The sequence below is a fragment of the Lampetra planeri genome, chromosome 5 (assembly GCF_965212315.1).
Source record: "Lampetra planeri chromosome 5, kcLamPlan1.2.h2, whole genome shotgun sequence".
Lineage (NCBI taxonomy): Eukaryota > Metazoa > Chordata > Hyperoartia > Petromyzontiformes > Petromyzontidae > Lampetra > Lampetra planeri.
Window position 1 is genome coordinate 8,532,778 of NC_136111.1, and position 12,530 is coordinate 8,545,307.

At 46.6% G+C, this 12,530-nt stretch overlaps 1 protein-coding gene across 3 annotated transcripts in view; it reads left to right on the top strand.

Moving 5' to 3' along the window:
- Positions 1-12,530, top strand: part of LOC144718790 (fibroblast growth factor receptor substrate 2-like) — a 34,810-nt gene that overhangs the window by 15,895 nt on the left and 6,385 nt on the right. For 2 of the 3 annotated variants that reach the window (XM_078594330.1, XM_078594332.1), the window contains exons 2-5: positions 8,475-8,553; positions 9,674-9,860; positions 10,733-10,891; positions 11,960-12,108. In XM_078594330.1, the coding sequence (XP_078450456.1) occupies positions 8,491-8,553; positions 9,674-9,860; positions 10,733-10,891; positions 11,960-12,108 (558 nt within the window). In that variant the 5' untranslated portion in view covers positions 8,475-8,490. The remainder of the gene's footprint in view (positions 1-8,474; positions 8,554-9,673; positions 9,861-10,732; positions 10,892-11,959; positions 12,109-12,530) is intronic. The other variant, XM_078594331.1, reaches the window with a different exon arrangement.

Here is a 12,530-nt window from a genome sequence, read left to right on the forward strand (position 1 = left end):
GGTATGGGAGTAGGGGGATGGTAGGGAGGGGTGGGAGATGTGGGGATGTGGTGCACCTCGGACAGATGGACATTACTGTACAGCATAGCGCACACCGCACATGTACCGAAAGTATTTTGTATTGTTTGGTGTATAACAGTACACGCACTGCACACCAATATCGTGCGTTACTTACTACCTAGTCCTCGTTTAACGCGGTAGATGTGTTCCTGAAAAGTACCGCGTTATGCGAAACTGATTTCCCCACAAATAATAAAGTTTGGCGAAATACGTTGTACGCACACACAGTAAGATGGTCGGACGAATAACTGATGGTAAGTTGCCGCGTTTCTGTATCATTCCGCGCACTGTATCTTACCGTACAGTCGTGCAGCTCAAGAAAGCAGTTCGTTGTAGACCACGCGTTATGACGGGTTCCTTCCGCGTTGTAGCGGCCGTGTGTTCCACGGTATGCGAAAAGTGTTTCCTAATAGTAGAAGCGCGTTATAGCGAAAACGCGTTTGGTGAACACTGGTGCGTTAAGCGAGGACTTGTTGGGTTTTTTTCTATAACATGCGTTTTAATTTAAATCGTAGAAAGCCGGACTTGTCAGCTAGTCTGACCAGGGCCTCCCCCCAATTAATCTGGCTAGCTGGAGTTTTACTGTCGTATTCTTCCGCGACAGTATTACCGCAATAGGTTACCAAGCGGGCGGTCGTGAGTTCAGTCGCTTGTTGTGGTTGACTGATGAACCCTATTACTGGATGCGACATGTCACTGTTTGCCAACAAATCGTCGTGGTCCAGGTTCACAATTTGATTCAATAATAAATTGTTTTACTTTGCTGGGAATATAACACCTCTAGTGGCTGCAGCATTCGCATGACTATTACATATATTATCAGCTATTATCAATCTTCTGATGGATGAAAGCCTCCCCAAGCCAATATGTTAATAAAAAATAATTGATTCTCATGTGCACTAGTCAGTGAGTGAATAGCGAGCTTAATAAGTGGATTGTAACACATGAATCCGTGCATCTTTAAATGTCCGCCCCCCATTATCATCTTCCTCATCCTTTCATTGCCTGTAAAATGAACACCAGCTGCTGAGGCTGCATGTCTGCACAGCATTAGCTGCTGTCAAGACTGTGGTACCCTTTAAAAGAGACGAGTCCCTGATGCAAGAATGCAGACTTTCCTTGACCAGCTGAGGATCCGTTAAGATACAAATAGCTCTCTATAGAACTGGGCTTCTTTGATGGAAACAAACATCACACTGTATTCAATTACCTAATGTAGCAACGTCATTACGAATGCAGGTAGCGCGTGCAGAAAATCAGAATTAAATTATTATTATTATTGTTCAATTTTTTTTTTACCAATGATTTTTCCGTCCATCAGTACCCACCAATTAAATCATTGCTCCATTAGGGTAATTGAATAGTCGGTGCACATCGCTCCACAAGCCACAGAGTCTCATTCCTTAAATGCGGAGCGCTCTTTTGTATTAGCTCCCCTGACGTTATTTTCTCGAGCTAACCATTTCTAATTTATTTTTACATTTTCTAAGCGTGGCTTGGTGAAACGCCAGTGAATGTGCATATTCATCCGATTTATTTATGTAAACTTTGTCGTTCAACCGCAGAAGCGGGGTGTTTTCTAAACATAGGGGATGGGGAGGGGGTGGTATAAATAAATAAAAATGCCGTTCGGCTTTCGCCAACCTGGATTGTGAGGTCCCCTACTGTGTTACGCCACAGTCACTGCCTGGATATCTCCTACGACCCAGGCTGGTTGATTTATCTCCAGCAGCAGTTGGCTGATCCCTTTAATAAATACACATTTGAAACGATTCTCTCACTGAAATTCGATGAATTGTCATGATTTAATCCAAGAATAGATTTTTTTTTATTGGTCTCATTTGTGCTGTCGTTTTCTCCCGTCAAACTTTGACTCCTTTAGCACATGTTTCTATTAGCTGTCACCTTTGTGACCCCGGTTGAATTCGTACCTATTTCATAATATCTCTCCATACGGTCTCTCTCATGTGTACGACGTAATTTGTATCATCTCACTCAAGTCCAACCTTGGGATTAAAAGTAAAAAAATGCACACGTTTGCACAAATGGAAAGAATTGGTCTTGTACGTGTGTGGATGCACGTTCCCTTTCGCTCAAAGTTTGTTTTTAATGGATGAATTGTTACGTGACGGGTAATGGGCATCATCTGGTGAGGTGGGAAAGTGTGTTCAGCAGGAGCATGTGGTGGCGGAGCCGCAGGTGTGTCACGTGACCTCCCATCGTGGCTCACTAGCAGTACTTTTGCGAGCAGTCTGTTGAAGCCAATGATTGAGTTGGGGATCGATGTCAGTACTTCTTCATATGCATATTTTACAGATGGTGTACATTTCACAAGGTGTGTGTGTGTTAGTGTGTGTGTATGTGCGAGTGTGTGTATGTTAGTGTGTGTGTATGTGTGTGGATGCATTATGTGGGGAGCGGTGGTGTAGCGGTTAGCGCGCTGCGCTATGAACCCGGCAACCCGAGTTCGATTCCCGCTCACGGCCAACACCAGTGACGATTATCTGAACCGGTCGTGGGCCTCCCCTAGGTCGACTCAGCCTCAAATGAGTACCTGGTGCGGTGTGTAAACATCACCACTCGGGAGACAAAGGCGGTCGGGCGTGGTGCTGGCCACCCACCCCCTCGTGTACCGTTGCGGCCTTCATAGGTGCTCGCTAACAGCACTTGCCCCTACAGTCTGTTAAGGCTATACGGGGGATCTTTGTATGCATTCTACATCATGTTTATTCGACTCTCCAGCTGGGTGACACTGGCTCATAAACTTGACTCGCAGCTCGCAAGGTACAATTTCCAATCCCAGTTGAATGAGCTCGGCCTGGGGGGAATTGATCAAATAAGTTTCATTGTGGTAAGTCAACACTACCAATCCATTTAGGAGGCTGACTGCCGTCATGGAAATGTGGAATTTCCATGGAAATGTGAAATTTCCATGACGGAATTGGGGCCAGCAACAGAGATGAATGCCGTTCCAATGTTCGTTTGAGCGTAGAGACACTTTGGCACTAATAGACTGTTGGTTGTACTGACTGTACTGTCCAGAGCTTGTTTTGCTGTTCCGTTGGGTGTAGTCGGGAGCGATTTAGTAAGTGCCCGTAAATATTAACTCTCCGCACTCATTATTTCTAAAATTACACCCCTATAAGGGTGGTAGGGTGAAGGTTCAGTGGTGAATATAATAATAATGTCCTTTGTTTATCCAGAAAAGCCTGCATTGGAATGTTCAGCCAAGTCCTTACTGAGTTTTTTTTGTGTGTGGGAGGAAACTGGAGTACTCAGAAAATGCCCACGCACACGAGGGGATAACATTCAAGTCTCTCCAGATAGGCGCAGTACTGCAGCCCATTTGTTGTACTGCCAGCTCCTGGCCCCTTCATATCACAGTTGGTTTGGAGTCTCATAGCACACGAGGATCTTTGTGCGATCCACCAATCCCAACTCAAAAGCACTGGATTGCAAGTGCAAGTCGCCACACCCAAATTATATCAAGCACTAAATATGGGCCATGTTCAAGAGGGAATTATCCTTCAAAATGTCCCAGATATTATCATGAGAAATCATATTTGCTTCCATTTTGCGAATGAACCCACAGAGGCACAACTGGCAATCGGGGAACAAATAGGCAGCGTTTTTATATAAAAAACGAGTAATGTTGCCGTAGAGATTTCATTTAATGCTCTAGATTTTTTTCTGACAATTGAAACTCAGTGGAATGTTGATATCCCGAGGGTCGGGTCACTGGTTACTGAGTTATGAGCCCGTCGACGTTGACAGTGCCTGCAAACAGCATAGATCTGCAGAGCCAGACCAGACGGCTGCCACACACCATGTTCCTTGTGAGTCTGGACCAGGGGTCTGCAACCAAAATAACAAGAAGGCCCATTTTTTTCGAAATCGGTACAAAACTCAATGTTTCAAGAGCCGCAGTGCATGTGAATACATACGCGCGAAGCGGTCCGTACAGAGCCGCACGCATCTCTGGAGCCACAGGTTGACTACTCCTGGTCTGGACGAAAACTTTGAGGTGATTTACTTTTCTTCATTCTCCCTTATTAAAGGAAGACACAACCCAAACGACAATTGGGAACTCGTATTTAGTTAACCAGAAACAATATTAATTTGCAGAAATACAGCAATGAAATGTTTTAACTATATATATTAAAAACACCTTGTTATTCACCTCTGAAATTACAGCGAAGCGTTTCAGATCCTGGACCAAACTCTGACATTATCTAGTGTGTGCCTAATATGGCCACCTATAATGTACCACGAGTAGGGATGTAACTGCATTGAAAACTCCTATCATGCACTGCGTATGGAAATGTTGCTATAGTGGTTGATTGACATACTTTAGCTGTAATGCCGGTTCCCAGCATGCATTGCACAGTGAAGTAGCAGGAGTGTTTTTACCCAGTGTGCACTGCACATCGTGATGGAGCTGTAAAAACAACAACACAGGCCACAGTGAAGTCACTAGAGCGTGCCAGTACCTGAATGCTTATTTATTTAGTTTCATCTTGGCTTTTAGTGGCAGTGTTCAATACTTTACGAGCCAAAATAAGGTTATATTTGAAGGAGAGTAGTCTTGTGCCAGCCTGCTCTTCTACCTTGTTGAAAAAAATCTCACCATTAAAATCTAAATGTGCCATTGGTGGTGACAAGAAGTCATAAGATGAAAACATTTCCATTCACAGCTCTCACAACGAGCACTACACCACCGTGTGTGTTAAAGAAAATGACTAACTTTTTAATGAAGTGTTAGGTAAGTAGAGCTCATTGAAATGGGGCTTCAAAATGGTTTGAAATGCACACAGGGCAGAGAACTGTTAAGTGGATATTTAGATAAGATTTTCTTTATTTAAAGCAGGTAAGTCCCAATGAGAATTCTAACATAATACGCAATCCAAAATACAAACAGCTCTTATCTTTCAGATACGCCCAGTAGCTAGGCAGTGTGTGCAGAGTGGTCGGACCATGAGTTAAGCTTTAAGAAACAAAAACATTAAAATCATTGGCAGATGCCCTGTTATTGTGGCGCTACTGCATTGACATTGAAATGTACGAGTGCTATTACATTGACATCACAAGTATCATAATGACACCCATGACTGTGATGTTTTTTTAAATCGAAACTTCATACTCTTGTTTGGGCAACCTTGAATCCTCTTCCTTTATTTTACAAATATATTGTGGTTAACCATAGTTGGGTAAAAGGCCAGTTATTTGTTTTGAAATGTATTTCAATTATTGAAACTAGCAAAGAGCCCATTAAGATGCCATTAAGATGGTTTTCATAACCCTAACAAATGTTATTATTGGTAACTAAATTGTAATTTATTTAGACTCGAGCAAGAGATCATTGGTGGAGTGGTAGTGCAATGGTGTGTGCGTTTCACTGTGAACCCAGCGACCCGTGTTCGATTCCTGGCCTCGGCAAACATAAGTGGCTAAAGAGATCGCTGAACTAACCAAGCACACGTCTCTCTCTTCACACACCCACATCTAATCCAGCGTGGTGAAGTACGGTCATATAACCCCTCCGTGACGAAAGGATATTTTCATCCAGCAGTGGACTTATTTGGGCCGTACGTTATAATAGTTCATTGAGGTTCTTTATCACTTTTTAAATGGATTAATGGATTTACAGGCTTTATTTGATACCACTTGAGAAATACAAAAATATTTTTGAGGTGTCTGGTTTACTCTGGGATTGATGACACGTTATAATGAAGTGAGAGGAAAAAAAAAGCATTAGCGTGCACAACCGAAATGTAAAACATCAAACACACAGGCTGGTGAGAGTGGAGGAGGACCCAGTGTGTGTGTGTGTGTTTTTTTTGTTTGCGATGGCTAGAGGTGAATGGGGGTAGTAAGGATTGTCCCGCAAGTTAATGTTTAAAGAGCGGGGCGCAAGCGGCAAGCGGCACAGTCAACAGCACGAGCTGAGCGGGCTGAGCCGGGCTGTGCGCCCCATGGCAACGGCCAGCGCCACACCACCACCTAGCCCAGGGTGTCGGCAACCTTAGACTCACGGAGCCGCATTCGGCTCTTTAAATATTGCTTAAGAACCACCGTCTTGTAATTCACATGCACTGCGGTTCTTGAAATATTGAAGGGTTTTTTATTGTCTTCCGAATTCGTACAAAAATGGCTGCTATTGTTATTTTGGATGCTGTGGCCCCCGGACCTCTAGCCCCTCAACTCTTCTCTCTGGCATTCCTCCTCTGTTTGTCGATGGAAATATAAACAACTATGGTAGAGGTACCGCTACCATATATATTCAGTCACTGGTATAAATATAGAGGGGTATGTGTGCAGCCTGTGGTGATGAGTCTGCTATGGAAGGAATTAAGTTTTGTTTACTTCTCAACTACTAGTCATGAACAAAACTGCGCAGAACCCTATAACCTGTAGCCTCATTATATTCTTTTCCCTCCACCACCTGGTCTCTTTGTACATGAGGTGTGACACAGTGCTCATTGCAATGAGAATAGAGAAAGTATTTTGTCTTGGGTTTATTTTACTTGCATCAAAGGTCATCGATCATGTTGAGCTGATCAACACCATTTGGGGCCTAGCTCCTTACACTCAAAATGAGACCTCGTTCCCGTTGGGAAAAATATATCCAAAGTGCTGTGAGTGACCGACTGACGTTCACATTAATATTCTTCTTATAGGGACGTAGATGTGTGTTTCTCTGTAGCCCATTGCTTAATAAGGAAGATGTCTTCTAGTAATCTAAGACTTATTCTAATCGGTCTATTCATGTGCCTTGGCCTCAAAATATCTTAATCTCTTCGTTGTTAAGATGTATTCCGCTTGAAATCAGTACTATTAGTGGCATGCAATACACGTTCATTTGTGCAAGAATTTCAAATATATTTATTTGTATTGTGTTACCTTTGGTTTTGTTTGCCGTGCCAAGGACTCCACGCCCCAAAAGTAGATTACATTTTCAGCTTTCTTGTTTCAACGTCTTCAAATTAAATTCCACTTCCATTTGTCTCATGTCGGCGCCATCACAGTGAGTCGTGCGCCACCTAGTGGCCAGCGATTGGTCAATGCTAGGGACATTCGACTCGACAATAAACGTTTTTCACTTATTTCTCAAATAACACTGCTCAGTGGAGAAAGGGAAGTGATTTGTTCGATTATTGATTGTTTGATGTCAGATACGAAATTTGCCGATAGTGTTTACCTTAAGGAACGTGTCACTGCCTCATATCAGCATCAGAAGCAACACCGTCTAAATTATGCGATGTAACAATCACGGGGTATAACCAGGAAAGCCTCGTTGAGTCCTGCAATGGGATGTTTGGGAAATTGCATGAATGAGGGTTTATCTTGTGAATAATCTGGAGTACCAGTAGAGAGCCCACTCATGACAAGATAACACTCAAATGAGCTTGCCCGACTACCTCCTGGTCACCGTATGGCCCATTGGGTTTGTGGGTCCCACATGTGTGTGATTCACCAACCCTTGCCTCCCAAAGCGCCGCATCACAGGAGCTCGTCACCACACCCATCACTCATCGAGTAGGTTAATTAAATGTCAAAATGGCATCCCTTGGCAGCGTTTTGGGCAAGTCGGAGCAAAGAAAAGGTTGCATATTAAAATTGTTCAATAACAATAAAAGCAAACCTCTTACAGCGAAAATACACTGTGAGTCAGGTGAAAGCAGAGCCAGTAGGTAAAGTTGAGCCACGACATTCACGTGCCTGTGAGGCTCTGGCTGTTTGGCCAGGGCTCCCCCTGTCTGCACACAAGGTGGTCACAGAGATGGAATCCAGACAGGGGTCTCAGGGAAAGACCATGGGGGCACTGGCGAGCCCTCCTATGTGTTTTCAGGTTGTGCTGTTCGGGCATGATGTCTGACATTGTGCTGCACGTGCTGGGAACTTGCTAATGCCGTACAAAGGACAGTACAACCGCAAAAACCAACGCGGTACTGTAGAGGTCACCCGCATCAGTGGTCATTTGATGAGTGCGCGTAGTGCGTGTGTGTCGGTTTTATAGTGGTAGCGCATTGTGCAGTGAATCCAGCCACCTACGTTTGGTTCCTGGCCACCGCTAACATCAGTGGTGAATGATATCTAAATCACACCTGGGCCTCCCAAAGGTCAACAAGTAATGTACACCGCTTTGTCAATGTTGTGTCAGTCATGGATGTTGTTAGGCCATGCTTCACCCTGCTGGTCAGGCTTTGGGTGATGTATGGTTGTGCCCGGGAATCGGACGCAGGTTGACGGGTTCTTAGCACAGCACACGAACCATCTTACTCTTGTTATAACCACATGGGCACGGATGTTGGTGTGTATATGGCGCTGCTGGCGTTTGCTGGAGGTGCATCGGGTTCCTTTTTCTGCAGACCGTCGTGCTGAACTGCTTGCCTCTTCTCTCCCCCCTCTGCCAGTTGTCATGTTGGAGCTATGGGAAGCTGCAGCAGCTGTGCTGAGAGGGATGAACCAGACAACCACCCCACTAAGTTTAAGGTGAGAGAGCTTGCGTGTGAATGCACGCGTGGGAGAGTGGTGGTTTTGCAACCGCCGGTACCGGCGCCGTCAAGATCGGCCGGCCCCTGTGAAAGAGGCTCCTGAAGGGTGTGCTTGGGCAGTTCGAGGCAGAGCCTCCCTCCAACAAACAAATGTGGGGGCAAGAATGATGCTCACAACTGTGTCGTTAGTATCCATTGCCGGCATCAGTTGTGCAATTTGGTCAGCAAGCTCATTTTTGCACGTACCCATGCTGAGCTGTGTGTGGCTCTACCAAAAAACTCACGATAAATTGCAACCTAGCACGGACAAACTCACGCCTACCCCTAGCACATTCCCAAACTCCGCATACTTTGAGGCAAGGTTGCCTCCGCCATCCCCAGGCACCTTGATTTTGGATAGCCTTCCAAGTCCCCACAATACACCAACATAATTCAGATTTAACAGGGGTTTGGCACACTTTTTTTTCCTACCATGCCCTTTGTTGTACTTTCGGGTTCTGAAATTCAGTTTGGAGCCCTGGAGCACACTACTCACCTCTATTCAGAACTCCTACACCACAGACCTTCCACTTGCTTTCACCAGGTGAGCTAGCCAATGGGAGAGCAACTCCACCCTAAACCATTACATCAGGCTGCCTACCTAATTGCTCCAAATAATAACTCAGTGCACGGTTCGAAAAGCGTGAAAAAAAATCGACCAATGGTGAGCAAGCAATTAGTCATTTGCTGGGGTGATGAATCATTCCCCTCCCCTCATGCAAATCCCATCAATCGTGAGCAAGGGTGGTAATTCTGTAGCTCATCCAGTGATCGTCCACTTCCCCACACGTGCAAGTTAAGCCCATCACAGCTCAGTCACACCCAATAGACTGGTGCGCTTGCATCTATAACCATCGCTGTTTGGGACAGTGCTCCAGTGTTCAATTATTGCAGTCATCCCAGCTTCGTCAAAAACTTGCCCAACCCTCTGAGTAGTTACCGCACCTCGTCACAACAACACTAATAATATACAAGCATCGTGACGTGTAGTTATCATTATTATTGTACCTCTTCCACTGCCCTCTGCTCCTTCCTCACTCTCCCCGCCCCTTTTCCCCCTACCGCGCAAAACTCTTCAGGTGAAGAACGTCGACGACGACGGCAATGAATTAGAGTCGGGCATCATGGAGATCACGGACCAGGAGATAATTTTGCACACGCGCAAGCGGGACGCAGTGCGGTGGCCGTACACCTGCCTGCGCCGCTACGGCTACGACTCGAACCTCTTCTCCTTTGAGAGCGGCCGGCGCTGCCAGACGGGGCAAGGTGAGGACACGCCACGGCACTTGGCGACGTCTCGGCGTTCGTGCTACCGAGCCGGCGGGGGAGTTTGGGGGGCTGCAGCAGCACGACTGTGGTGTGAAGTCTTGAATATGTCTCGGGAAGCGTGAGCTTAGATTTTTTTTCCACTTCGTTAGGCTTCTTCCTCGAGACTAAAATCCTGTTGGGGTGTTTCTATGTGGCGAGCTCTAGAGCGACGCACGTGAGAAGGTGCAGCAGCATTACCTAGTGTGGATTAGAGGTGACTGAAGGGACATCGGAAGTAGTTCTGAGAGGTGATCTTCCTCTAGAGGCCGTTCTCTATCACGAGTAACTGTGACGGTTAAATCTTGACTTAAAGCTTTCGTGACTGCAGGAATTCATATTCTTGGGTCTTTCCGCAAAGTCACGTCGATAGGTTCAAAGAAAATAATAAAGATAACAAAAAATAACAAAAAACTACAACGTTTCGATCGCAACACAAGCAGTCGTCATCAGGAGAAAAAAGAGCGGGAAAGCTGCTGAGGCATGTTGGAGCTGAGGCACAGCAGCTTTCCCACTAGTTTTTCTCCTGATGACGATGGCTTGTGTTGCGATCGAAACGTCGTAGTCTTTAGTTATTTTTTTATTATTTTTTATTACTTTCTTTAAACCTATCTACATGACTTTACCCAAATACCCAAGAATATGTGACGGTTAAATTGAGATTTATCCTCGTTACAACATGAGACTCATAGCAGAATTGAAGTGTCACTTGGGGGGGGGGGAGGGGAAGTACAACACTTTGTATAAAAAACAGAGCAACTTAAGTCTTGCACAGTCACCAATCCCCTCTTCTCCCCGTCTCCTCGCCCTCCCCCCCCCGTTGTCACGTGCAGGCATCTTCGCGTTCAAGTGCGCGCGCGCCGAGGAGATGTTCAACCTGCTCCAGGAGAACATGCAGTGCAACCGGATAAATGTGCGCGAGGAGCCGACGCGAGACCGCCTGCACTCGCATGCCGAGTCCGAGCTGCCGCGTACGCCGCGCACGCCCACCAGTACGCGCACGCACACACTCGCGCACACACACACACACGCCAGTACACGCGCACGCACACACTCGCGCACACACACACGCCAGTACACGCGCACGCACACACTCGCGCACACACACACGCCAGTACACGCGCACGCACACACTCGCGCACACACACACGCCAGTACACGCGCACACACAAAGATCCTGGGGCAAATGCTGTTAACAAGCACCTATGAAGGCTGCCACGGCGCTTAAGGGGGTTGGGTGGTCAACACCATGCCTGGCCGCCTTTGTCTCCCCGGTGCTGACGTTTCGACACCACACCAGGTACTCATTTGAGGCTGAGTCGACCTAGGAGAGGCCCATGACCGGTTCAAATAATTCTTATTGGTGTTGGCCGTGAGCGGGAATCGTACTCGGGTCACCGGGTTCGTAGCGCTGCGTGCTTACCGCTACACTACCGCTCCCCATACACAAGACAAAGACACATGCACATACGCGCATATACACACAGAGTAAACACACCCACTAGTCCGCGTGTGCACGAACACATGGCTACACACACAGTGTACACATGTACCACATGCACACAGTTGCACCCTCACCAGTACGCATAGATACATACATGTAGACAAGCAGTATGCACGCACGCTATTGTGCGCGCACGCATCAGTGGCATGCACGGCACACACACCAAGCGCACGTGCGCACTTGTATATCCACTGCACACACATAAACTGCTATAGGAATGTGTTATTGCGACCTGCTGACTGGACAGTTAAAGGAAATTAGCTCTGCTCCCTCATTTGACCAAGCAGACACGTTTCCTTAAATAAGAATGTCTGTCTACCATCATGTCCCTTATCTGTCTGTCTGTACGCCTGTGTCTCTTATCTGTTTTCTCTTGTGGTACATGTCAATCTTTTTCTGTGTATGCCTTTTTCCTCTTATCCATTTGTTTACCTATTTGTCTGTGTCCAATTTTCTCTCTTGTCACTCCTCTGATTCCCAATTCTCCCTATTCTCCACCCCACCCCCGTGTGTCTCTCCGTTGTCCCGTTTCCCTGCATTGCGCGGTCCTTGCCAGCTCCGGGCTACGGGCAGCAGTACCCGCGGCGGATGTCGTACGAGGAGAGCTCGTCGCACCCGTCGAGTCGCCACCCGTCGGTGGGCAGCGCGCGCCTCCCCTCGGTGGGCGAGGAGTCGACACACCCCCTCATCGTGCCCGACGAGCAGGTTGGGCGCCCGCGCCGAGACGGACGCGAGGGGGGAGGGCGGTCGCGTCGCTCAGAGTTGTGTTTTACGTGCAAATGTGTCTGGTCGTATTACATTTGCGCTAATGGGTAAGTCATCAATTATGAATACACATATACGTTTATTTATATGATGTATGCTGTTTTAGTCGTGGGGATTATTTTAACCATGCTGGTCAGTGTGGGTTGGCGAAGGAGGTGACCTAGGGTGCTGGTTCTTCACTGACGTTTGCCATAGCTGGGGATTAGAGCCTGGTCGTCGAGATTTGTGATGTCGTATGAAAACCATTGCACCACCGCTCTGCCCTTTTAGGCAAATCAAGCTTATGAAACTTGGCGAATAGATCATAGCCCAATGATGACGATGAGCTAACAAAATTGTGCAAACTAGACATAAACAAACAC